We start from the raw sequence: 25,398 nt of genomic DNA, 5'->3' as shown, positions 1-25,398 counted from the left end.
TTTCACTGAGCTTAAAATATTGCATTCAAAGTTGGAAAAGTGTCACAGTAGAGCTGCGAGATCTGCAAGGTACAGGTTGTAAAAGACTGAAATTTAAAACAGCGGATATCTCCTATTTAGTCACCTGTTAGACTGGATCCTACACTTCCCATCATGCACCTCAATAGCATCTCTTTGATAGATGCTACCTTCCCGGAAACCTCATACTCACAGGTTGTAACAAAGGCTGTATGTCATGGATTTTTGCAAGATCAAGTTTAGATAAACTGGGTGTCATCAGGGTTATTTTCTCAGACTTGACTAAGCTCCTCAAAAAGACACTTTAATCCTAAACAGTCACAAATGTAGTTAAAATTGAATAAATTACCTAAACTCCCTTTATTTGTATTGTATATTAACAAGAATGTCTCCCAATGGTATTGGTAAAAGAGTTCTCATCAACATGAAGCCCTGTGTTTCTTTTGGATCAAATCAACTTTTTCCTGAACCTGAGTCAGTCCCAGTGTTAAGTTATAAATAAAAAGCATATGTAAAGGTTCTCTCTTGTGTCTCCTTAGCAATGTCCTGGGTACAAATCCTGCTTTGGACATTGCTAGATGTCATCCAACTTTGTCTTCTGTCTCTCCTGGCTCTTTACTCATGGAGGCTGTCCAATAAACAGAGAGGGAGGGGGAAAAAAATGAGAACTGTATCCCCATTAGTCTTTTTCAGCTGCATCTCCCTCTCTCAACTCCTCCTCTCTAAACAAATATCATGAAGGCACCCAGATTGCCTGCTCTCCTTGGAAAAATTGCTGTCATTTTTTTGTCTGATAGCTCCAATATTTTTTACGTCATTCACTGGATACACGGGCTGAAGAAAAAATAATCATGGCAATATTTTAAATAGGCATCCCATGCAACCACTTGTTCTACAAATGACCACTGACTTCTTGGTGCTTTATTAGGGATGGATGTTGTTGGCTCACTGGGTGCTCCCCGATTCAAAATGCGTTTCCGTTGTCTGACCGGAGGATGTCTGCGATGTATGTGGCCAAATTAAATGCTCCCTTCTAAATGCTTTCTTTCTGGATCGTAAGCATTTTACAGCATCCGGTCTTCATTGCAATGTGTAGTCAAGAGTAATGATGTGTGGTAATGATTTCCTTGAGGCAACTCATCTTTGTTCATTTTCCCTCTGTTTTCCTCTCATTAAACCTTTCAAAGCCATTTGCATGGTACCATGCAAAATAAATAAAGTTAGGAGCCAACAGTTACTTCTCTCTTGTTGGCACAGAGGTCCCAGTCTTAAGCCATGCTAGCTGCTACCTATTTATCTGTATCTACCCAGTATCTTCCACATGGATACACACAAGTATTTGGGATGGAAAGCAAATATTTAAATATATTTTTGTGTGCCATTTGAAGCCTTAGCGAAGTCCATTCAACATCATTATATGAAACAGTAATTGGCAAGATATGAAATTATTAGCGGAGCACGTTTTATATTATACATGTTTCAGCATGCATAGTGGGTCCAAAGTGGTTTCTTGTGTGAATGTCCCTTTTCTCATTAATGTGCTGAATTTATGCCCGAGACCTTCAAAAGACCTTGGCTAATGCTCACTAAATCATTAGGAGGCAGTTGCATGTGATTTTTCTGGCAGTTGTGTGTTGCATACATGCAAAAAATGCACGTTCCACAAACATTGTTGTCCTAACATGTCACTGCATGCATGGATGTGAAACTGATGTGGAGCATAATGGTAGAAGTATCTCACAGCGATAATTCATCGTCTTAGACATTCGTAAAGGTCAACAGCAAAAACTCAGGCTCCGACAACCGTGTGTGATACAGGTGAGCGTACACAGTGACTTCGGAAATGCAAATCTCAAATGCAGGGCAACTTAAGTATGTGTTGTTAAATGTCAGAGCAATCTTAATTTTGACTGAAAAGAACCCCTGCTGATTGGCTAGATGGCAGCAAAAGGAACTCCAACATCTTTGTTGGAGATTTACCAGTGTTTTATCTGTATACTATATATGGCACATCTACCCAACTTCTGTTTAGCAAGTATTGTAATCACATTTTAATTCATAAGCCCTATAATAGGTTTTCAATATTGGGGAAATTAAGTTTAAATTTGAGTGATTTGTTTTAAAAATGGCAATTTTTCCACACATTACAGTCAAATTACCAGTGCTGTTTCAGAGCACTGCGCCTAGAACTTTGGTGGATCAAAAAACATTACGTGGTTTATGCCAGTAGGTGAGACCGTACAAGTGTTACACTCTCATTTCTTGACGGGAGCCACTTGGGCCAAAGAAGGTCTCTCCAAAAGCCACTCACAATTATCTGTTTAAAGTCGGTGATATCTTTCCATCTGCTATTTTTGGAAGTTGAACATATAAGAGAACATTGCCTGAATCTGTCACCTACCATCACCTGCCATTTGTCCCAGTTAGTGCCTTTTCATTCTATCACTGTCAGTGCAGCGAACAGCAGGAATGACAGGAATAGGAATCGCTCAAGTGAGACCATGAGCTGAAAACCTGCCAATCACACCTGTAAGGCCAACGAGCCATTTTTTACCACTTCTCTTGCTTACTCGCTTTTCGAGTACAGCCCCTCAAAATGCTCTTAGACATGTCTGACTTACTGATTTTCAACAACTCTGGACAAGTGACTGATGTGAATTATTCACACGTAAAAAAACAAAAACTCCTGAGATGGCAGTGTGTAAGCTTTACGAGCGAGTAGTCACTCAAACTTTTTATTTTCACAAACAAGTGCATCAAAATCTATTCTTCTGAGTTACCGCCATGCTGGTAAACACTGTGGGGTGCAAACAACTGGGCCACAAGAGACATGATTTGTATGTAATGAGATGAATGAGTGGGAGAGCTGTCTGTGTGGGAGTGTGTGTTCATGTGTGTGTGTATGTGTGTGCGCTACCTACGCTATGACTCGCTTATCGAGGGATTGTGAGCACAAGGAGTAGGATGATTCAAATGTTGGAAGACCACTTGTGGCCTATACCTGGCTTTGTAAATCACACCAACGCTGCTGCTGCTGCTGATCCTCCATCTTTCTATCAGACGAAAGGCAGCTCAGCAGGTTTATTATGATCTACATGACTTATTGGGAGAAGTCCGGTGTTATTTGATTCAATTTTTCTTTACATCATTTGATTTTTAGATAGCAATTACATTACATTACATTACATTACAGTCATTTAGCAGACGCTTTTATCCAAAGCTACTTACAATCAGTAGTATATTACATATCATTCACCCATTCACACACTGATGACAGGCTACCATGCAAGGTGCCACCATCAGACTCTAACTAACATTCATGCAACATCCAGTCCACACCGATGGCAAGCCTTCGGGAGCAACTTGGGGTTAAGCGTCTTGCCCAAGGACACATCGACTGCCGAAGCCGGGTATCGAACCACCGACCCTCTGATTGGAGAACTACCTTGCTCTCCACTACGCCACAGAATTACCAGAGACTCCTTGTCCATTATTAATTTCTCAGCATCTCCTTAAATATTGCTCTGCAAACAATCCTAAAATAAGGCTATTTACAATGTAATAACTCTTTTAAAACAGGAGTCTAGCCCACTACAAGCTGCTTGGAGGCAAATCATATGTCTAGTTTACAGTGATGTTCAGCTGATCCCTGTTTTGCTTTGGGCTTTGCTTAATTGTTGCTGAATAGTTTATGAGGTTTGTCTTGTTGGGGCAGGGACAGCCTGAAGCGATGAGGGCTATGATGTTTTTGTTTTTTCCATTTTTTTTTAATCGGTGAATCAAACAATTTAAAACTGATGATTTTGAATCTGTAGTCAGATCAGCACATGTACTGAAGTCTGGCTGCTCTGGATCATAAAACAGCCTCAGCTTTGGTTCAAGCGGGTTTGTTTCGGCTCGGAGAGATCACCCATGTTGTTGTGTAGACATTTCTTACTTCCTTAAGAGATAAGAACATCTTGTACTGAGGAAAGATTTTGTGTTAGACATGCAGCATTACTTAAATCTGACAGTCAGGATATTTTTCCTAAATATATCAATATATGTATAAGAAAACTTCAAACGAACAAACAAACAGGGAGGCAGGCAATATTGCTGGGTAATCCACATCTAAAATAAGTCAGATCTCGGTGAGAGAGGGATGCTGGCTCAGTGAAGCGTGTGCAGCTGCAGAGTGGAGCTCTTCCCCTCATGGACGAGCACGAGCATGGAGGGCTTTTTCAGTACTCACTCTTTTCCCTGCAGCGCTATACCTCACAGTCTGGGTGTATAGCAGCCAAATACAAAGAGCAAACATAATAGAGACTTTCTCTTTGTAAATTATGTGATCTCTCTCTCTTTTTAGGTGATGTGATGGGTAAGAGAGTTTGCTTCTGTACAGTGCGGAATAATGTCTCCGAAAAGCAGATTATCTTGAAGGAACCCCGCAGAAACATTTGAACACAGTGATTTTGCACTCTTTGGTCACACCGCGTATAGTGACATTGCTCATGCTGCACACATCCTGAGCGTGGCTTTCTTCTGATTTCATTGTCCAATCTTCATTTCTTCTGTTTGTCTCCGTTTTGAACCCCATATGCGTGCAAAAGAAAGAAAGTAAACTACATAGATTAAATGAAAATGTGTCCAGTTGTGTATAAGGGCTTTCAGACCTGTAAGCCGTTTTCATGTATGCTAAGTGCAGTGGGTCACCTTGGTTACTGCAGATTCTAGCAGAAGACTGTGAAGGCAAGGGCAAGCTGAGGTGGGAAATGGGGATCGGAAGGTCATTTACTGACCGTGTCTTTTTGACCAGAGAGCTGATGATGAGTGTTGTATCTTGTTTTATTTACATGGTAGCAGATTACACTCTGTATCTGCAGCTTTTTCACAATTTAAACTGTACGCAATCCACACACTGAGAAGAATTTTACTTATGCACACACATGCCAACAATAATAGATTAATTTGTTGGCAGGAAAGGTGCAAAGTTGAGACAAACACTGAGCATCTCCACAAGTTTGTTGTGGCTCAAGGCTGTGTCTTGGTAGCACAGGGCAAGGGGGAACAGGGAAAGCTTTTTTGTTGGATATTTTTGGTTGCAGTCCATAAAAAATTTAGCGGTCACTCAGGTTGTACAATGCTTAGGAGGAGGATTCCAATGAGTGCGAAGTGTCTTGGGCATGAATATTTAAGTGACTCTATTTGGGGTTTTGACCCCCCAAAAATTGTGCAACATGCCGTTAAAGTTTGATGTATTCCACGTGACCATACTTATAAAATACTAAAGTTAATATTTTTTTTATTTCATGACCAAAACATCAGAAAGAGGTCATAAATTCAGCAAAATTCCTCTACGCCTCTCAGGTTCCTTCCATCCCTGGCCTGGAGAGATACATCAGCCTTCTACATCTTCCTCCTCCTCCTCCTCCTCCTCCTCCTCCTCCTCCTCCTCCTCCTCCTCCTGTCCATTCTCATCAGCCACAGGCATTTCACTGCACAATGCAATATTGTAGTGTTCAGCACACAACAGCAGCACATGAAGAGAAGAAGACAAGTTGAGGCAATGCTCTAGCAGTAAAGAGCCCCACATAACCCAAGGATGAGAAAAAGTGACTTCTGGTTTAGTGATGCACAATGAGGGAATTATTTGAATAATCTAATTTTCTTTCTTACCACAGACACTCTTCAGAAATACATATTAATTAGGCTCAAAGAAAAAGAAAAAAAATCGGCTCCCAGATTTTTTTTCTTTTTCCATATTTTAAATTCACACAATGCCTTTGTGCCTGCTGAGCAGATGAGAATATCAAACATTTGAATTTTTTTTAAGGAGATTGGATAAGCGGCCCAGAGCAGGCGACGGTGAGGAAAACAAGACACAAGGCTCCTGTAGTGACAAATACAAACAGAAATCTATCGAGCAGGTTTTACCTCAGGTAACTGTTTTGTTGTTAGGGAGGGTTAGATTGATTTTTTCCTAACTAGTGTGTAAAAGCTCACAAAGCAATAGATGTTGCTTGAAAGAGTTTTGTGGCCAGCAGGTCGATCTGGCAGAGTGCAAGCTTTCCAAGGATTTTGGTTTAAGGGGCTGACATGTCTCAATGTCTGCATGTGCAATAAGGCTGTCAGAGGATTGCAACATATTGTGTGCCGGCAGCACCACTTTCAAACCGCTAACCTGGGGAGGAGGTACATGTGCCAAAGTAATGTTTGATTAAGTTTGCATGGCCCAATTAAGCGGTCCACATGGATAGGTAAAAACAGACATGATCATCAAACACAGTATTTGAAGAAAGTAATGTAGGGTAATAAAATTCGAAATTCAGAAAATGAACAGGGTGATTGGTTATTTCTCACCCAAATTTATTGTCTATAGTTTTGACAGGAACAACTCATGTGTCATTAAAAAGCTGTATGGTCGATACGTGGATCATATCACCTTACCATCATCGACAATAGGTGAACTCTCCGTTACACTGAAGATGATGTTATGAACAGTTTAAGTTGTCGGTGGTCCCTTGTTCAGATCCTTTTCACATCAGAACACTTCTGCTAAATGTTGTCAATCATGAAAAAACATTCATTACTTGTGATCAAATGTTTAGGACTGTATCTCACTTTGAAAGTTAAGCTTCTGTGATCAGAAAGTCATCTGGCCATTGATTTTTGCATGCATGTTTGTACTTTGTCAGCCCAAAGTTAACTTTTGGAAAACATTCTGGTCTTTGTCACTTTCTCAGAGAGGAATGGTTAGATATTTTTGTGATTCACGCTTAATCTCTTTCTCGCAGATAGTTAGATGAGACAATCAATTTCACTCACACATCAGTAAATATGAAGCCAGAGCCAGCAGAGTCTTCACTTAGCTTAGCACAAAGAAACTGGAAACAGGCTGGCTATGTCTAGAGGTAAGAAAATCCAGCACCTCTAGAGTTCACTAATTAACATTTATTAACACGTCATATTTTGTTTGTTTAATCTTTACAATTAACTTGTCTTGTTGTCTCTATGTGGTTGCCAGGCAACCAGCAGAGACTCCAGGAAGTTATTTAACTCGGACAAGAAATAGTCCGGCACCACTTAGATAACTCAAATTATATATAAAATGTCAATCAGTGAGCTTCAGAGGTGCGAGGAGGCAGATTTGTTACCACCTGCCTCCAGTCTTTGTGCTTAGCTAAGCTAACAGGCTGCTAGCTTTAGCTTCAAACTATCTGTAATGACCTGAGAGTGGTATCAATCTTGTCATCTTACTCTCAGCATGAAAGTGTATTTCCTTAAATATTAAATAATTGCTTCAAATATGTCATTTATTCACATCAATTGATTGTTAACATTACTTTCCCCTGCAGCTTAGTTATTAATGACATTTCATGGATATACATCATTAGCACAGCCAGGCTACCATAACACATGATCACAGTGACCACCCAAGATGCACCTGTAAGAGTTTGAAACAAATCAGCTGTGCATTTGAATGTAAAAAGTAAATGCCAACCAGATGTTTGTAAGAGGGAAGGAAATTAATCCTCCGCCGACCTCTTTTCCCGTCACTGGTCAATATTTATCTTCTGAAAGCTGGTTTTGCTTTGCCACCTGTTTAATGGTGATGAAATGACGCCTCTTGTGAGGTCACACAAGCCTCTGCTAAATAGGTATGTTTGATAAAGGAAAATAAAGATTATACATTCGTGGCGTACATTGTCCGTACATTTGTTTCTTGAGGGGAACAGGTGTGATTTCATGGGGCTCCTGTTCTAGTATTGCAGTCTTAGTATTTTATCATCCAAACTCACGTTAATGTCTTTTTCACTTTAAGGCCCTTTTCCCCCCCCCGCTGAGATAGGCAATTAAATATTACCGTGCTGCGAACATCTATACCTGATTTTCATGCTTCATAACTGGCTTCCCATATCCAGGCTTGCAGCTGAAGTAAGAGGAGGGATTTAATTGACAAAGAAAAAAAAAGAATCAACCTTGAAAGCATTTCAAAGCAATCAATAAAAAATGTCATATTATTCCTTTGAGAATATTTGTAGATAGAGTACTTCTTGTTTCTGATGATGTTCAGTATGTCAGGATGCAGCAAGTTTGTATGGTTGCTATTGGAAACGGATGCTATCTCCATTTAAAATACATGAGATATGTTGTTACCGGGGGATCAGGTACAAACGAAGCAGCAGTGAAGTTTAACCCTGGGATCATCACGTATGACAAGGCTGACGTCCTTCTTTGTTGCATATTCAGTGGCTAAGGAAGAGATGCATGGCTGACAGTGTTGCTAGGAGACCACACACAGCGACTAGTGTGAGAGGCTTGATTTCACCTCCCTCCCCCATTCTTGTAGTCTGGCTGCCTTTCACTGTTTTTCTACCTTCTCTTCCTCGCCTCCATTTGCTTATTCCCTCCAACCCTTCCTCAATATTTCCTTCCATCAGCCTGTCTCCAGTTTTATGTTTTCTGCCTAATCATATTTATCTTCAGCCCGGTTGATCCCTCAGCGACTCTCTATTTATTGGCTTCCCCCATTTTTCACCATGCTCCCTCCCATCTCTCTCTCTCCCGCTGCCTCGATCTCTCCTCCTCTCTTGCTGCTCATTCTTCTCCTGAACGTTTCGCTCCTGCTTCCAATCTGCCTCTCTCATCCTCTCTCCCTGTTGGTTTCTACGGCTCAACTGCAGCGATGTGTCTGGCTGGAGTGCAGTGACTGTGGTCTACCGTGCGGCTGTGTACATGGGTGCACAGATATGGCTGCAAACTGTATAAACTCAAGCATATTTACCGTATCTTGTGTTTTTAAAAGTACAGATCCGACATCATTGATAAATATGAGTCGTAAACATCTTTGGACCCACAAAATCCTGATTTCTCCCTTACTTACTGTCACCTACTAAGTTACAAAGTTACATTGTGCTAATTTGCTGTATAGTTCAGCCTCGAAGGGATACAATCCCATCGTCCTAGGACTGGGTGTGCTGACGAAAGAAGAGGACTTCTGTAATAAACAAGATGTTCTGTACCCTCTGCCCTTTCAAGCTAATTGCTTCTATTCATGCAGTTTTGCAAAGGCAAATATATGTTCTGAATACTTTTTTCTGTAATCAAAAAGGAAGGCAGGTTGCTGTTTGTACTAATATCTGGTTTTAAATTACTTTGTTTGTTGATGTCTGCGAAACAAAATAAGATAATCTCCTCCAAAGTGATTACATGCGTATTTAGAATATGATTTGTGGAAATGTTGCCCCTACATGTCAATGGCCAAGGCCAGTGCTGTAATGTAATGTGTCCTTCCACCCTGCAGAGTTACTGCCTCACTCACAGTGAGGTGCAGCAACACTACAGGGCCACTTGCTGGGGTGGAGGCTGGAGGGCAGAGGGTTGCAGCAAAAAGGGCTCCAGAAATGTTAAATTCAGTGGCAGTAGAGACAAAAAGATGCCAGACAGAAGACACCGTTGTACAAAGCAAAACCTTAATGTTTCACTCTGAACTTTGCTCTTTCTTACACCGAGACTTCAAATGTTTTGCATTTCCACATTTTCCGTCGATGATGATCATAATTCCGTGACATCAGGAACCCACACTCAAAGGCTTAGCATTTGCAATTACTGCTTCACACCCTGTGCGTGCGCCTGCGTTTAGCATGTACGGCAGATTTCAGTATGTGTGATCTGTTTGCTTATGTGCATGAATGAGTAGGCTGCAGCGTTGCATGCATATCCAGCTAAATTAATCGTGGCTCCATCTGCCTCCTGGATCTAGTGAGAGGAATCCAAGCGACTCCTGACCCTGCAGATGCTCCTGAAACAACTTGCTAAATGCTCAGAATTTTTATTTGGGATCTAAAGTGACCTCTGGGATCGATCACGTCCAACCAATATGAATGCACTGCATGTAATGTGTTTGCATGTTTGCATCCCAGTGGGATTAGACAAACCTGTGTGCAGATGTAGGATGAAGTTCTCCTGGTTCTGTTAGCTCAGCTAATTGCACACCAACCCACAGCATGTAATGCGACAATTGCAGGGCTGCCCGCTCAGCTGCCAGATCCTCGAAACCCAAATCAAAGCTCCAGTTAAGAAAAGCCCAACCTACAGTCGCAGCTCCCTAACCTAATTAACATTGAGTCAGCAAGCATGGAAGCAGCAGCGGCCGGGGTTGTGGTGAGGGCTGTGGGATACAAGAATAGCAGTGGCCATGCTGACACACTGGATGACACACTGGGCCGTGACAAAAGAATCACACACAGCTACACGACTCAACATGCCGCCTGGACCAGGTGACAGTGTCTGATGCTGCCACTGTGTTCTTTTTGTCTTTAAAGGGAGAGATGGTTGAGGCATTGTTCTTACAGTAAAGACGTTGTGCAGTAGGTGGCGATTGGGGTTGAAGTGGTCCTGAATATGAACAGAATTTGAAGAGCTTGGAAAGTGTAAATGTCATGTATTTTTTTCTGCCCTTTTCATGCTGCTTGCACCTTTAGTCAATTCATAGCTCATTAAACTGGATTAAATTTATATTGTAACATGTTGCGAATACACAACTGTGATTTTGAAAATAATCAGGTAGAGAACATCACTTGTTTTATGATATTTAACTGTTTCATGGCAATATGAGCTATTTAAAAAACAAACCAACAACATTGGAAACACAATATATGGAGCTTAACTTAATGCATCTCATATGAAGTGACTGACTCAGTTTTGTGCCCCAACAATGCTGTTCAACTCAAAGCAAACTGATGCCAGAAGCACCAATGATAATGCTCTCCGCCACTAAAAGAAACTGTCAAACTCTGTTGCTATTTATGATGGAAAAACACTGGAACCATGCATCAGCTGACAGCTGCGCTTTTCTTAGCCAATTGCTTTGCACAGTCACATTCTCCAACGTGAAAACACCGTCGGGCCCTCAGATATCTGCCCCACAACAGGCCTGACTTCTCATGGGGTGAGCATGAGTAGGAAGCTGTGCATGCGCCACATATGACAAACCACATTACTGTCTGGCTAGCAGACAGGCTTAGCTAGGCCATCCCGGGGCCTGCAGCCAGAGATGCTCTGCAGCTGAGTTACCATGCTTACTCAAATATTCATAACTGGATAATGAAAGTATAAATAGTTTTCATGTGATACACTGGAGGTTGGGGTAAACAAAACTTCAACCTGCATCATCATGCATCACTGTGTCTCTGCTGTGAAGGCTGCCAGTTGGAGTAATGTCCAGGATTGTTCGCTGTGACACGGTGAGCGTGATAAGCTATGACTCCCGTAAAGTTCTGCCAGTAATTTTGGGTTCGATTATTTGGGTTTCATTGTGCGTTGCCACATCACCGTCAATCTTGTCAGCTTGCAAGTAGGCTGGGAAGCTGTGAAACATGTTTTTTAAATGATTAATGAGCTCAAACATTGCTCTTGTTTCTTCTTGTTTAGGTGAATTGGAGAAGGCTGCCTGCGACATACGGCCTGCTCTCCCGAGTCTTCTTCTATACCATGAGCTCTGGCTCTGCCCAGGATGTGGCAGTCGAGCATTTCCTGCGTGACATAGAGAGGCGAAGCAAGCGGCTACACTGCGCTGTGATAGGCTGCGAGGAGGAGCGACCCCGCAGCGACATGAACCTTCTGTATCGTAAGAGCCGTTTGGACTGGAGGCAGAGGGACCAAGAGGGAAGTAAAAAGAGGTGAGCGGATGAGCTTCACAGGAGCTTTGCATATATGGGATTACATTAGGGTTCAGTTCAGTGGGGATATAAACCTCTTAGCCGGCATGAATGAGTTTAATTTCAAAATCTTAATTCCAAGCACAGTTCATGAAGTCACAGGGGTTCGCCTGTAAAGTCTTGGACAAATTTGCATAGCAGAACTTCCTAATGAACTTAATATGTTCAGTAGATGAGATAAACTATTATAATGTCAGATTAAATGTCACAGGGCGAAAGGGGGCCAAAAACTGATGAAAAATAAAATGAAATAGAGTTGTATCCTAATTTGTCTTGATTCACATGGGATTATTTTGCCTCCACATACTTACATCAAAGGTTCTAACCTTTAGGGTTTCGGAGAGACCATTTGTTTTCATTCACAGCAATGTGTCATACGCATGTAGGTCATTCACCCCTTTGACTATTTTTTTTTTTGTTTGTTTTGAGTTTGTATGGATGAGTAACAATTGAAAGTGTGGTCCTTGAAGCTCAGTCTGCCAGCAGCGGTAGAAAGGAAGTAATAACATCTACTCGTGCAGTGTACCGACGTACAGTTTTTGATGTAGTTGTACAGCACTTATTTCAAATTCATGCCGCTTTTTACTTGTAATCCACCACAATCCATTTATCTGGCAGCTACGCAGCTAAAATAGAACACATCGTTGAGGGCTAAAACATTTGTTCCGAATATTTTTGGCTGTGACCCCCAACAGAAGTGTTTGGTTTGGGCTCCTTTGTCATTTTTTGGACGGCTACGAGTAATAAGCAGTTTCACCCAAAGAATTCCCCATCTAAACTTCTCAGATAGTTCAATTTGATCAGCTGTTCAAGACTGAGGTCACATTATCCAGTACAGTCTGTCACAAAAAGCTACGAAGGTTAGAGAAAAGTAAAAAAGAAAAAAAAATCCACACCTTAATTCATTAATCATATTTCACCCCCTCAAATTTATCTTGTGACCCTCTGGAGGTGGCCTGACACACGTCATATTAACAATCTAATCTTTTATACTTTAAGCTGATTTAATATCTGTACTTTAACTTAAAATGGAGATTGTTTTCATGGTTCTTAGAATCTGAATACTTGTTCCACCACAACATGCCAGCACAGTTTCAGTTGGATTAAACGTGTATTTACATCTCTAATTTATCCACCATTACAACACAGTTAGCTGCTGATGCATCAGGTCCAGCTTCTCTCTTTGGACGTCTTCCAGAAGAAGTGAAAAGTAATAGCAACACAGACTAAATGCTGGACTCGTCAATAATATTAATAATAGTAATGAAGGATAATCATAACAATTAATCTTTTATAAGCATTGTAATTGTAAGATTTTTTATTTTTTTCATTAAACTGCATTTTACAAAGACATGCTGAAAGACAACGAAGCATTAAAACAATCAAACAAATTAAATAATACTTGAAGACTCTACAAAAGTGGACAAACGACAGCATCACACTCTGAACAACAGTTTGGTGACAGTATTGTTTTGAAAAGAGCCTCTTGCGGGGTGATCTGGTGTATCTGACTCGTGTGTTTCGGAGACACAGTAGGGACGTACCACTCAAATGTGAGTCACCTATAATTCACCAAATTCAGAGAGGAGAGGGGGAACATCAAGGACAACAACTCAGTTTGTTTGGAAGCGTCGTCCACCTCTTTCTGACTCACAGCAGTAATTGGAGGCCCTCGTGTTGGCAGCGGAGATCAACGCCTTGGCGGCGTCAGGCCAGTGGAGGTATAGGGCAGCAAGTAGGACAGCGGGACATGATGAGCGATGAAAGCAGAGCCGAGCTTTGCCAGAGCAGCAGAGGTGAGAAGCAGGACATGACCAGTGATGATTACGAGCAGGGCAGGGTCAGGGGATGAAACCACACAGGGAGGAAAGGATGGAAACAGAATGGACTGGAGGCAGGACGGGCACCGACTGCAGAGCTGATGGGAGTGAGGGAGGCAGAGGGAGAGGAGGAGGGACACAGCAAAAAGTATGAAGGGCACTGGTGGACAGTTTAAGATCTCAAGGCCCTCAGGAAAAAAGTGACATTTTTATAAAGCAGAAACGGCTGGGGAGAAAGTGAATTGTAGATATGCGAGTTTCAATATGATTTAGAAAATAGAGTTTCTTATGGCGCTAAGACAGGTCAAAAGACTTTTCCCACTCGTGACGTAAACCTTGCTGCCAGCTGAGGTTTCATTTATTCTTGCACTAAATTATGAGACCAGTGTGACTGACTGGTATGGGTGTACCAGTGTGTATGCAGATTTACGGAGGACTAAAAACAGCCTTGCAAATCCCTTTAGAGCAATTCACATATTCATATTACAGTTAGACAACTTGACAAAGAGGGATGAAGAAAAGACAAATGAAAAGATTATCAAATGTTTGTACATGACAAAGGGATTTATAATGAAAATCAAATTATGGATAGATTATTGTTTTATGTAAACAATGAAATTGAAAATTAAGTTGGCTGTACAGTTAATAAAAGGTTAATACAGGGTAGAATAATGAAAGATAAAAAAAAAAAACAGATCTGCATTCACCAGTTTTATATTTAGATTTCACTTTCCTCACACACAGAGGTCTTGTTATGGCAACATTTTGGCTATAAATGAACGATTAATGGAATGTTTTTTTAAAGTTTCGTGAATTCAATACATGATTTGTTTCCAAACTGTTTTATGACCACCAGTCATTCTGTCTTGGGTCTCCATATGTAGTCCAAGGCCACGCAGGGAGACTTAACTTGCAGTCGTCTCAGTGTTTAAGAGAAGGTCTCTGTTGGCTTCACAGGCTTGAAGTGAAGAGCTAAAATGTATTTGTAGTTGGTGACAGAGTGTGTCTGAGTTTTGTATAATTATTTGTAGGGGAAAATGCAGCTTATTCCTGAGAGTTAGGACAACAGAGACAAAGTGTGTCTTGGTGACCAAAGTCATGACTTCAGTTTTCTATTAAAATAAATTCCTGTATGGATGTATGAGTTTACTGACCCTCTACTCATAGGGAGCTCACCTGATGTCCTAATGAATATTGACCATGTCGAATAGCTAAAGCTTGTTTTTTTGTTATTGTAACAAAGGTAAGATGTTAAACAAAGACACAAGAGCATCTTTACAATCCAAATCTCTATTTTGTATATATATATATATATATATATATTTAGTTGTATCAACTCATTGACCTAAATCTGAATCACTATTGAATTGCCAACTATATATTGAGATAAACAGTGAATTAGTCCAAGACTCACATCCCATTTTAGTCCCTTTTATAGATGAATCAAACCCACAGAAGAGATCCGTTTGTTATCCATAACATCTTAAGCACGTGGTTCAAAGCAGGTTCAGTCCTTAAAAAACATGTTCTGAATGATTTCAGCTCATTCAGTTTTGTTATGAATACATTCTATTTCAGCTGTCATGGCAACCAAATGTGAGTGTCTTCCTCATTCTGTCAGCGCGTCCTCAAAAACAGAAAAACAGTTGTCACATGAGAAAAACACTTGAAAGTTAAAGTCTAAGATGAATTGATTTTTAAGCAGACAAAGGCAAGTATTTTCTCTGGTACGGAAGCCTCAAGAAGTTCTTATCTGTGTGGTTATTCATTGTGGACATGCAGTGATGATAAAGATAAATGGAAAACTTATTTTAGTTTGGTTGCTCTAGGGGCACCTACTGGGGCGCCTGTGTATGTGTCACAGGCTGGCAAATACTACAATCATACTCTTAGAAGTATCAGTAGACATATCTTGTGCTTTATTGCTTTGAGTCACACTAAAAGGCAGTTTCACTTTTTATGTAATCTGGAGAGGAAAAAAATCATTTTAGTTAGAAACCATGCTAGAGACAACCTATAACTTAAGGCGATCAATTAAAGTGTTGTGTATCGTGTCAAATATGTCAGTAAGGTCAAACAGAATGAGGACAGCTACACACTCAGTGTCAGCTTCTCAACCTTAACTCATTAGAAACTTTAACGAGACACAACTTAACTGCTCTGATTTGCCCTCAAACCAGATGATTTTTTTATTTTTTTATATATATATATATATACAGATTATCTCATTCAGCTGTTTAAACATAACTCACTCTTAAACTTTGCCCCAAAAAAGGTAAATTAGAAATAGGACGGTAGCTGCTAGGGGCAGAATTATCTAAACTGGTTTTTTTCAGCGGAAGCTTTATCACCACAGTCTTAAAAGCATTTGGGAATATCTCACACTCAGAGGAGGAGTAGGAGGAGGAATTCAAGAGTCTGTTGAAAGATAGATCTGCCAAAGGTGTCTTTCAAAAGGCAACAGAGGAGCAGCTACTGACCTCATACAGTTTGATTGTCATTGGCATTTTTGCTCTTGAGTCAACTGTAACATTTGTTAGTAATGATTTGGAGATACCTCAGATCCATGCAGACGGATAAATTCCCAATTTGGACATTGGACAAAATAGGACAGGAGGAGAAAAACTCGAAATATTAATTGTTAATGAATAAACTCTATTTATGATTAAAAAAGCAATCCGATCATACCAGTAATTAACAAGAGCTACTACACACGGCTCAATCCATTGTATAGTACAGCTTTTCAGTTAAACAGTGCACCAGAGAGTAAACCTGTCCTTTTGATGTAATAAAATGCAAAAATAAAGGAATGGTTCAACATTTTGGGAAAATTTCATCTATATAAAGAATCTATGGTAAATAAGTAATTTAATCCAGCATATTTGCACTTTGCACCATTGCACTAATGTGTAATTGTTTATAATTTACAGAAAGAGTCTTACTTGTGGACATGGATATAGTTGTTCCTTTTTGTATTGTTATAATATATATACACTTTTAATACATATTCGTCATCTTTCGCCTACTGGCACATTATGTACCTAATAGCTAAATATAAGATTTTTCCTGTTCAGCTTGGTTTCCTTGATTTTATTTCTATTATTTTCTATGTATGTACAATGCGAGCAAGATAACCAGAGTCAAATTCCTTGTATGTGAGCGCATACCTGCCCAAATAATATATGCTATCTCATATTTATGTTATTTGCCAAACTTTTGCTCTAAGTGCCAGTTGATTAGGCTCACAAAGAAAGAGAAGTAAATAGAGAAGTGAGAGTCCAGATACTTTTTGAACAGCTGAGTGTTTGGTCTTGGTTAAGAAAAGCTTCTTCTGCTCTTTGTAGAAAAAACCCCCGAAGGAGCTGATCAACCTCTGCTCTGGGCTAATTTTGGCCCTGTAGTATCTGTGCCGATTGTGAGGAGTCACAAGTACATCTCCACAGGCCTTCAAGGGCACAAACATACTTGTGCAGATGCAAGCACACTTTGTTGCAGCACCACACACATAAAAACACATTGACGGGGAAGCGAACAGGAGCCTCTGTGTTCTCGGTGATGAACAACTTCAGTTCTGCTTCTGTTGTCTTGACGGCAAGACAACAGAAGCGTTGACGGCAAATTGTAAGCTCCAATTGTCTTCTCCTGTGCTTCACTGCCTCACATGGATGGCAACTGATCTAAAAGAGAGTGCTGCATGACCCTTAGTCATGTGTCGCCATTGAGTACAATTATGAATCACTTACACACAGCATAATCGTGCATTTGAGCTGTTTAATTACACACTCAGAAACCCAATTTCTCAAAGCCTCAGATGTGTACACACAGATATGGGTATCCAGATGTGCTGAGATTGGATCAACACAAACCTGGAATAAGAATCAGCCTGATGTAGCTGGGATTTCTTCCCGCATTGCTGCAATAAATTCCAATATCTTTATTCTCCTTGTGATGGTATTTCCACCATGTGTGAAAGCCTTTTATTCCTCTCCTGTGACATTTTGCGTAAGTACAGTAGTCTCGTTAATGAAAAGTATGTTGCGCAGGGAAAAGTAATTCAACCTTGTTCGATTGAAGTTAGCTTAAAGGCCAGGGACTTATCTTGTGTTGCTTGCTGGAGACACCACACCATTGCAGCACATATCTCTAAAGCAGAGAAAGGGTTATCAGAAGCCATTTTGTAAGGCTTTGGCTAACTCAGCAGGGCGTCGAATCTCACAGTTTTAGCTCAACAACTTGAAGCACTGACACTGATGCCTGAACTGTGCTTCACTTCAAACTGTCAGCGACTTGGCACATTTGGTTCACAGTTAAAACACATTTTACCTTATTTGAGGTTTGGTGGGGTATTCATGATGCTCTACAAAATCGGTTCTTTAGTAAGTTTTTAAGTAAGTTATTTTGGAAACTGAAAGAAAGGCTGAGGCACAATAATGAAAGATTATAACAAGCATCTGATTCCCATGGTGGTAATGAAAAAAAAAGGTATATAATACATTTTACATTCAATTGAAGTATTTCACAGTTCGCCAAAAGAAAGAATGCAATTGATCAGTTGGTAAAACACTGCATTATTTCATCAGATTTTTCTCTTTTCAGTTTCCTTTATTGTTGTGCGGGAGCTCGTATCACTGACGATTTCAAAGACAAACTATCAAAAACATGAAAGTCACAAGTGTTCCCATGGAAACTGATTAAATGCTTTTGGCGATCATGAGAGCAGACGTGGGCTGAGTATATGAAGATATAAAGAAAAAGGGAATTCCAGCAGTGCAGTGTACACTACGAGTACTTTGTTTTTGACAGTGGAATTGATTTCCTAATTGAATGTGTTTGAGTAGGAAGCAGATGGAAAGATATTTAAATTTGAAATATGGAGGAGCCTCCAGGGCTTCCCTTTTGCAGTGAAAGCCCTGCAGGCATTTCTTTATTGCAAAGGCAATCTTTGAAGACCAAAGAGAGAGAGTGAGGAAAGAGGGAGGTCAGTATAAAGGCTGGTACATGAATGTTTTTGTGCTTAACTATGATTTCTTCATGCTTCAATATTTTCTTCTATCCACACTTTCCCAACCCTATTTCCAAACTGCAGCTCCAATCAAAACGACCCCTCAGCCACTGTTGGCAAAGTCAGAGACTTGGCGTCTTTCCGCCGGCACTTCCGGATGGGTTTCATGACCATGCCGGCCTCCCAGGACCTGTCCCCCCACTCTTGTGCCTCCGCCATGGCGCCGCGATCACAGTCCTGCCATGCTGTAGGGGCCGGGGATACAGGTCTGGAAAACGGAGATTACTCTGACACCCAATCCCAACACGGTGGCCGCTGCCCTCCGACCAAACCAAAACGTCACCCCAGCACTCGCCTCAGCTCCTCGTCCACTGACGGAAGAGGATTTATGGACACACCGCCACTTCTTGGGTCCTCTCACTCACACAAACACTCAGAGAAGAAAAATGGTAAGAAGTGTGTTTTCAGGTGCCTATTCTACAGGGAAATATGATCTTGTTTTATTTATGTGCATCTTTATTTCTCCTACAGCCATGAAGAAGTCTGACTCTGGGGAGATCGGAGGAAAGAAGGTGCCTCCGTTAAAGCCCAAGAGAAGTCCTAGCACCCAGCTTTCTTTTGAACCTCTCCCTCCACGTGTGCCTCCTTCTGCCACATCCTTGCCTTTCCAGGCAGCAGACTCTCAAATTCAGACAGGGGAAGGGGATGATGAGCCGGTCTATATAGAGATGGTGGGCCAGGTTTTCACTAGAGACAGCCAGACAGCCACCCCCCACCCTGTCACACCTGTGGCCACCACACCTGACTCGGACTCAGACCAGAGTGAGGCCATCTATGAGGAGATGAAATACCCGCTGCAAGAGGACAGAGGTACCCAGAGACACCTCCCTTCCAAACATGAGAAACTGAAAACCTCTAAACACTTCCATATCACCCCTTCCTCCTCCAGCAGCTCCTCTTCTCTGCCACGCCCATCCTCCTCCTCTCCTTCCTACTCCAAACCCAAAGCTACAGTGTCCATCTCCCATTCATCTCCTCTGCCTTCCTCTGCATCTTCCACCCCTGTCCCCCAGGTCCTCTCCACCAGTCCGCACACTCCAAGAGCTCCTACTCCCTACCTGCTGCAGGGGACTAAATCCGAGTCTGAGTCCAACACCAAGATCCCGGCCCCTTTCCCCAATCTTCTACAACACCGGCCCCCACTGCTTGCATTCCCACAGCCAGCAGCAGCGTCCAGCGGGGTCGGGGTGCAAAACAAGTCTGTGTCTGCTAAGATGGGAACTCAAACGTCCAGCGTAACAACTCAAGCCAGCACCTCCTCAACCTGTTCGAATGTTCCTTCGTCGCACTCAGGCTCCAAGGAGTCGTCAGGAGGAAGTTCATCCCAGCAGGACAAACACAGCAGAGACGCCCAGTTGGGTCCCGCTCCCGGACTGAGAGCCAGGAGCCACTCCACACCTCTGCCTCCCTCATCCAAATCCACCTCCCCTTTCTCCCATCACCACCACCACCCTCACCATCGCCCCTCGCACTACCACCACTATCGCAAGCCTGAGAGAGGAGACTCTCCTGCTCCGCTCAAGAGCAGTTCTCAGAACCAGTCCACAGTCCAGACCCAAACCTCAAGTACAGGCAGGGAGGGCAAGTCTGTAAGCTTCCTCTTGAAGTCTGAGAAAGGAGAGAGGGATAAGGACAGGGACCGAGACCGAGACAAAGATAGGGACAGGGACAGGGACCGAGACAAAGATAGGGACAGGGACAGGGACCGAGACAGGGATAGGGATAGGGATAGGGATAGGGGTAGAGACAGGGACAGGGACAGGGACAGGGAGAGAGACAAGGAGAAAGACAGGGACAGAGATAGGGATAAAGACAGGGACAGAGAAAGAGACAGGGACAGAGAAAGAGACAGGGACAGGGACAGAGACAGAGACAGAGACAGAGACAGGGACAGGGATCGGGATAGGGACGGTGGGCCGTACTCCTTACAGTTGGATCACGCCTCCTCCAAGTCTCAAAGCAGCACCAGCTCAACCCCTACGCCATTATCCTCATCCCAGCGTCCGCATTCCCGCCCCCATCTTCGCTCTCACACTCCTCACGGCCTGCCGGCGTACAAGCCTCCCTCCTCGGACAGCCCCCTGCTGTGGACCTACCCCTCTGGTGGCTTCCGGAGACCGCCAGCTTACGAGAGCCTGCGAGGAAGCTCTCAGACGCCGTCCCTGCAACAGCCCTCAAGTCTTACTGGTGTAGGTGAGGGGGCCATCAAGAGCAACGGAGGGTCTTCGTCCCTCCATTCTAAAACTGGCTTCATGCCCTGGGACAGCAGTGCCAGCTTAGCAGCAGATGAGGGATCTTACTGGCCTATGCAGAGGAAATTGTCCTTCAGCCACGGGAGCAGAGAGACAGAGAGTAAGTCAGAAGTCATTTTGAATGCTACTACATAGCTAAATACCCTTTGAAATATTAATTCTGTTTATTCCCATGTCTCAGAGGACGAAGGGCGTGCGTGGAATGGCAGTGCCGATGCCCTACTAAGGATGGATAAGGAGGACCTTGGCATGGGGTCTCGAGGAGGCCACTCGGGCATCCCAGTCCACTTCAGTAGTGCCACCAGCAGGGCGCTCGGTCACAGTGAGTCCTTGGCTGGTGTGGACAGCAGCCCGGGTTTCAGAGCCCTGCCCAGAGTTGGTCTGCCTCTTCCCTGCCAGACTTTCCCTGCCTGTCGCAATGGAGGTAAGTAAACACTAAGTGTTCATAATCTTTTAGTCATAGCCTCTAACCACAACATCCTATTTAGAAAGGAGCTAGCAGCGGATTTACATGGGGATTCTTCTGCTGGCTCTGCTGTAGTGTAGCTCCTAAATTTGGAAGAATCACAGACTACATTCTCTCCTCTGACTGTCACAAAAAGCTTACAGCTCTGCCTCCATTGCATCCTCTTGCACTGAAGTTAGCCTTGGAGCTCTGTCTCTCTTTGTCAGTCTCTTTTCATCTGCACTCAAGGCCTTTCCCTAGAAACAAAGACATGATGCTTACCTTGAGAATCAGTGCAATACTTATCTTGAAGCAGAGCCAATAAAGTAAGTGTTCCATAAACAGGCCCATATCTCTGAACACATATATTCATGAGCGCTAGCCCCATTTATATGGTGTTAACAATGTACATTGTGACAAACATGATTGTATAAAACACTTAATAAATTAATTGTGTTTAGTTGTATGAGCTAAGTACATGGACAGACAGGGTGCAATTTATGTTGCCAGTGAAGTAAAGTGATATTAAAGGATAATGCAGTCAGAGAATGACAGAGTGCAAACCCAACAAATGCTGTCTGCAATCACATTTATGTTTCACTCAATTACATCACTTATATCACTTAAGTGTTACACTTGTTTTTAACTATGCAAATATTTTGGTCGACAATTGAACAGGATCATATTGTGTTTAAATCTAGATAAAAAATAATTGTTGAATAGTGTTATCTACAGATAAGGATCCCTACCAAAATGTAATTCTGTGTTCCAGTTACAATACATTGAATGGAAATCTATTTACAAGATAATATGAGATATCCAGCTGATAGTCGAACATTGACAGAGCGATACAGGAACAAATGTCTGTGTAAATGTCCTCCCTTGTTCATCAGTATAAGGTTAGTTTATATTTGTCTGGTAGCTTAAAGTATAATGAGCACACAATGTACAAAAGCTCTGTCTCAACTCACGTGAGTGTAGTTCGACATTCACATCTCTGTGTGTTATAATGAAAAGTTTTATCCCTGTGTTCTCATTAGCAGGCACACAGTGTAAATTTTGTTTCTTTACAGAAGTGGGGCGGCTGGGCCGCTCCTCCTCTGCTGCTGGAGTGAGACAGGTGGGTGGAGGAGACGTCCAGAGACAGAGCAGCCTACCAGCACGAGAAGCCCTGAATCAGGTTAATATATAGCACCCAGCCGTATAACTTTAGACTCTTATTAACTTCATTCATGGTAGATTTGGGAGTAACATTAATATTGGTGTCATTATTACTTCCCCTCCTGCTGGAGACAGTGCTCCTGCAGATCTATTTATAGCTTGTAGATATGCTCACTGAGCAGAATAAGGCTCTGGCCTGCCTCAAAAGAATAAGAGCTGCAAAGGTGTTTGACGTAGGCCGATATGTAATCAGAAAATGAGGGAGTGGATGAGAGAAAATGCTGTACAATGTTTTGGAGTGATGAGCTGCAGTCTTCCAGCAGCACAATTTGCCCAGATTCTGGCTGCATAGCAAGTGCTGACGCAGTTTGAGTGTGCTGCAGCGCCTGTCTTCATGCGGCTGGTTGACCCTCCCTCAGCCTGTAATAGATTAAGCAGCGCTGCATCCTTGTGGCTGCCCAGAGGAACTGCAGTTTTATTCTACATGCGCTAGGATTGGTTGCAATGCAGACAGCACTGCAGTGATAATATAGGTTATATAGAAATTAAAATACTATAATATCAAAAACTACTACATAAATTCACTTGTATTTTTCCAATGTGTTCAGCTGCATGGTCTGGCCCAGCCTCAAGTGCCCTGCAGTCCCAGCAGTCCCAGTGTGTCTCGGCAACAGCAGCAGCTTCAGCTCCACCAGCAGCAGCTGCAGTTAAAGCAGCAGCTCCAGCAGCTTCAGCAACAGCACCACCTGCAGTTGCAGTTCCAGCAGCTCGCCCAGCTGGCACAGGGACAGCCTTCTGTCAGCGGGGGCACCACCCCATCCGCAACGCAGAGCCAGAGAGACGGTAAGCTGCTGGAAGTCATCGAGCGTAAACGCTGCCTTTGCAAAGAGATCAAGGCCCACAGGCGCCCTGACAAAAGCCTGTGCAAGCAGGACAGCATGCCCATCCTCCCTAGCTGGAGACGGACACCTGAGCCTCGTAAGACTGGCACGCCACCCTGCCAGAGGCCGCAGGCCGTTGTGTGGGACACAGCTATCTGAGGTGGAAAGAGTGGTACAGCACTGAAGAGGGATAAGATGAGTTGAAGATGGTTGAACAACTGATAAGAGAGAAGAGTAACATGGGTTTAGTAACTGGAACATACAATAACCACAGATGAACGAGAGACTTTTGCTCTTATTGTGTGAGAAACTGATCAGAGGACATTAATGAAGGTTATTGGAGACTTTGAACTCATTTGGTAAAAAAGATAAAAAAAATAAAAACACTAAAAAGGCTGTTTAAAGAGGTGAAGAAAAGAAGTATTACAATCAGACTAAATTAATCTACTTGCTCTGTACTATGTCCTTCTCAGTGTGTTCTAATTGCCAATGATTTTTTTGCCACAAAACGCCAGTATTGCCACAAAATGAAGACGCCATCATAATAAATAGGTGGGATGTTTTCTGAGATTGGTGTTGCCAAATTTCCTCCTGACTACTTGAGACATAAAGGGATCATATATTTTCTCCAACATAAAGTTGTCCAACTTGCATAGAAACTACTCTGCGGATGAGAAAAGGCGAGACTCATTGATAAGTTATTGAAGTGTTTCTTGAAATCGTGAATGCTTATGAGATGTCTTGGTATCAATAGATCGTCATTGTGGATGCAAATAATCATCACTGAGGAGTAAAAGCTACCTACTGTATCTGTTTGCATATTTGTAATGTAAATCTATTTACTTTCTCAACGTTTCTGCAATTTTATAGCAATATGCTTCGGACGCTGGAGCAACATAATTAAAAACTTGTCAACTAGCCTAACATACATATCTAAGACTTGAACAAGTCATATTTACTGTGTCATTCTCTGCATGTCACAATAGACATACAGCATTGTAAAAGAATATGTGTAGAGATGATCATGTCAGACTTTTACATACAGCAGATATTCACTATGATAACATGTGGTTGTATAAAAAGATGAATATATATCGCCAGGGGGTATATCGTTAGAAAAGGTGGAGCGACAGATGGCACATACTGTGTGCAGTCCAGCCAAATATAGATACAGATCAATGGTACAAAAACTTCATCACCCATGCTTATCCACAGTTGCACATTAGTGATTGTTCCACCACACAGAAAAACGAGCACTGACACCCATCAACACAGACTGTGCAATATGGTGCAACTGATAAGACTGTGAGTATTGATCACCTCAAACAGAATGCTGGAACAATCTGCACAAAACATGGTATACGCTTAGGAGAAATTAAACCCTAATGTACTGTAAATAGATATGTACAACTGTATTGAAAATGTAGCAATTATTTCCATTTTCATACTTGTAATCAATACATATTATGTAGCATATACTGTATAAACATAACTTTGTTCACTCGTTTTTTCTAAAAGAATTAAGTACTTTATCTGCTGCAGCCAGTCCATGCATTACTTATAGTTCGACTAATAAACAGTAAGCCCTCTAATGAAAGGCATGGTCCAACAGTTGTTTATCTAAATTTATGCAAGACTCCCTTTAAGCTGTGTTATTGTTTTATTTATATCCCTTTTTTTCTACATTCATTTTTATTTGTGTACAGATTTCAACAGCTCGTTGTCTTGACATTTTGAATACTTTGCTGCTATCTTGAACTACTGGTGTTGTTCATTCCACCACACGGTGTTACCATAAGAAACATTATTAATATAGTGGTTATTGTTACATATTTGTTTTATTTCAGAAAAGCCACGTGAAATGAAGTTTGTACCTTGAAGAGTGCGCCCTTCTGTAATAGTATTAAGGCACTTGAATGTCTCTTGGTTGTTGTCGTTTTATGATAGTTAGCACCAAGCTGTACAGTACAGTACACCCAGTGAAAAGAAGACCTATCTAAATGTTTGAGAGTCACTGCTTGGCCTTTTTGTTTTGATTCCCACCTGCTCGTGTTTGAGGG

General features: G+C 42.0%; 1 protein-coding gene across 1 annotated transcript; it reads left to right on the top strand.

Moving 5' to 3' along the window:
* The first annotated feature begins 11,490 nt into the window (after window positions 1-11,490).
* Window positions 11,491-23,497, top strand: LOC129114060 (neuronal tyrosine-phosphorylated phosphoinositide-3-kinase adapter 1). Its single transcript, XM_054626567.1, has 7 exons — window positions 11,491-11,678; window positions 18,624-18,988; window positions 19,071-20,339; window positions 20,430-20,951; window positions 21,033-21,275; window positions 22,370-22,476; window positions 23,066-23,497. Exons 1-7 carry the CDS (start codon window positions 11,491-11,493, stop codon window positions 23,495-23,497), a joined length of 3,126 nt encoding a protein of 1,041 aa, XP_054482542.1.
* The last annotated feature ends 1,901 nt before the right edge of the window (window positions 23,498-25,398 follow it).

This window comes from Anoplopoma fimbria, chromosome 24, assembly GCF_027596085.1.
Source record: "Anoplopoma fimbria isolate UVic2021 breed Golden Eagle Sablefish chromosome 24, Afim_UVic_2022, whole genome shotgun sequence".
Classification (NCBI taxonomy): domain Eukaryota; kingdom Metazoa; phylum Chordata; class Actinopteri; order Perciformes; family Anoplopomatidae; genus Anoplopoma; species Anoplopoma fimbria.
The sequence above is the reverse complement of the archived record's forward strand: the minus strand, read 5'-3'. Positions and strand labels throughout refer to the sequence as shown.

Coding starts and splice junctions, on each gene's coding strand:
- LOC129114060 (XM_054626567.1), top strand. CDS start 11,491: ATGAGCTCTGGCTCTGCCCAGGATGTGGCAGTCGAGCATTTCCTGCGT. Junction 11,679..18,623: donor CAAGAGGGAAGTAAAAAGAG/GTGAGCGGATGA, acceptor TCCAAACTGCAG/CTCCAATCAAAACGACCCCT. Junction 18,989..19,070: donor ACACTCAGAGAAGAAAAATG/GTAAGAAGTGTG, acceptor TTTCTCCTACAG/CCATGAAGAAGTCTGACTCT.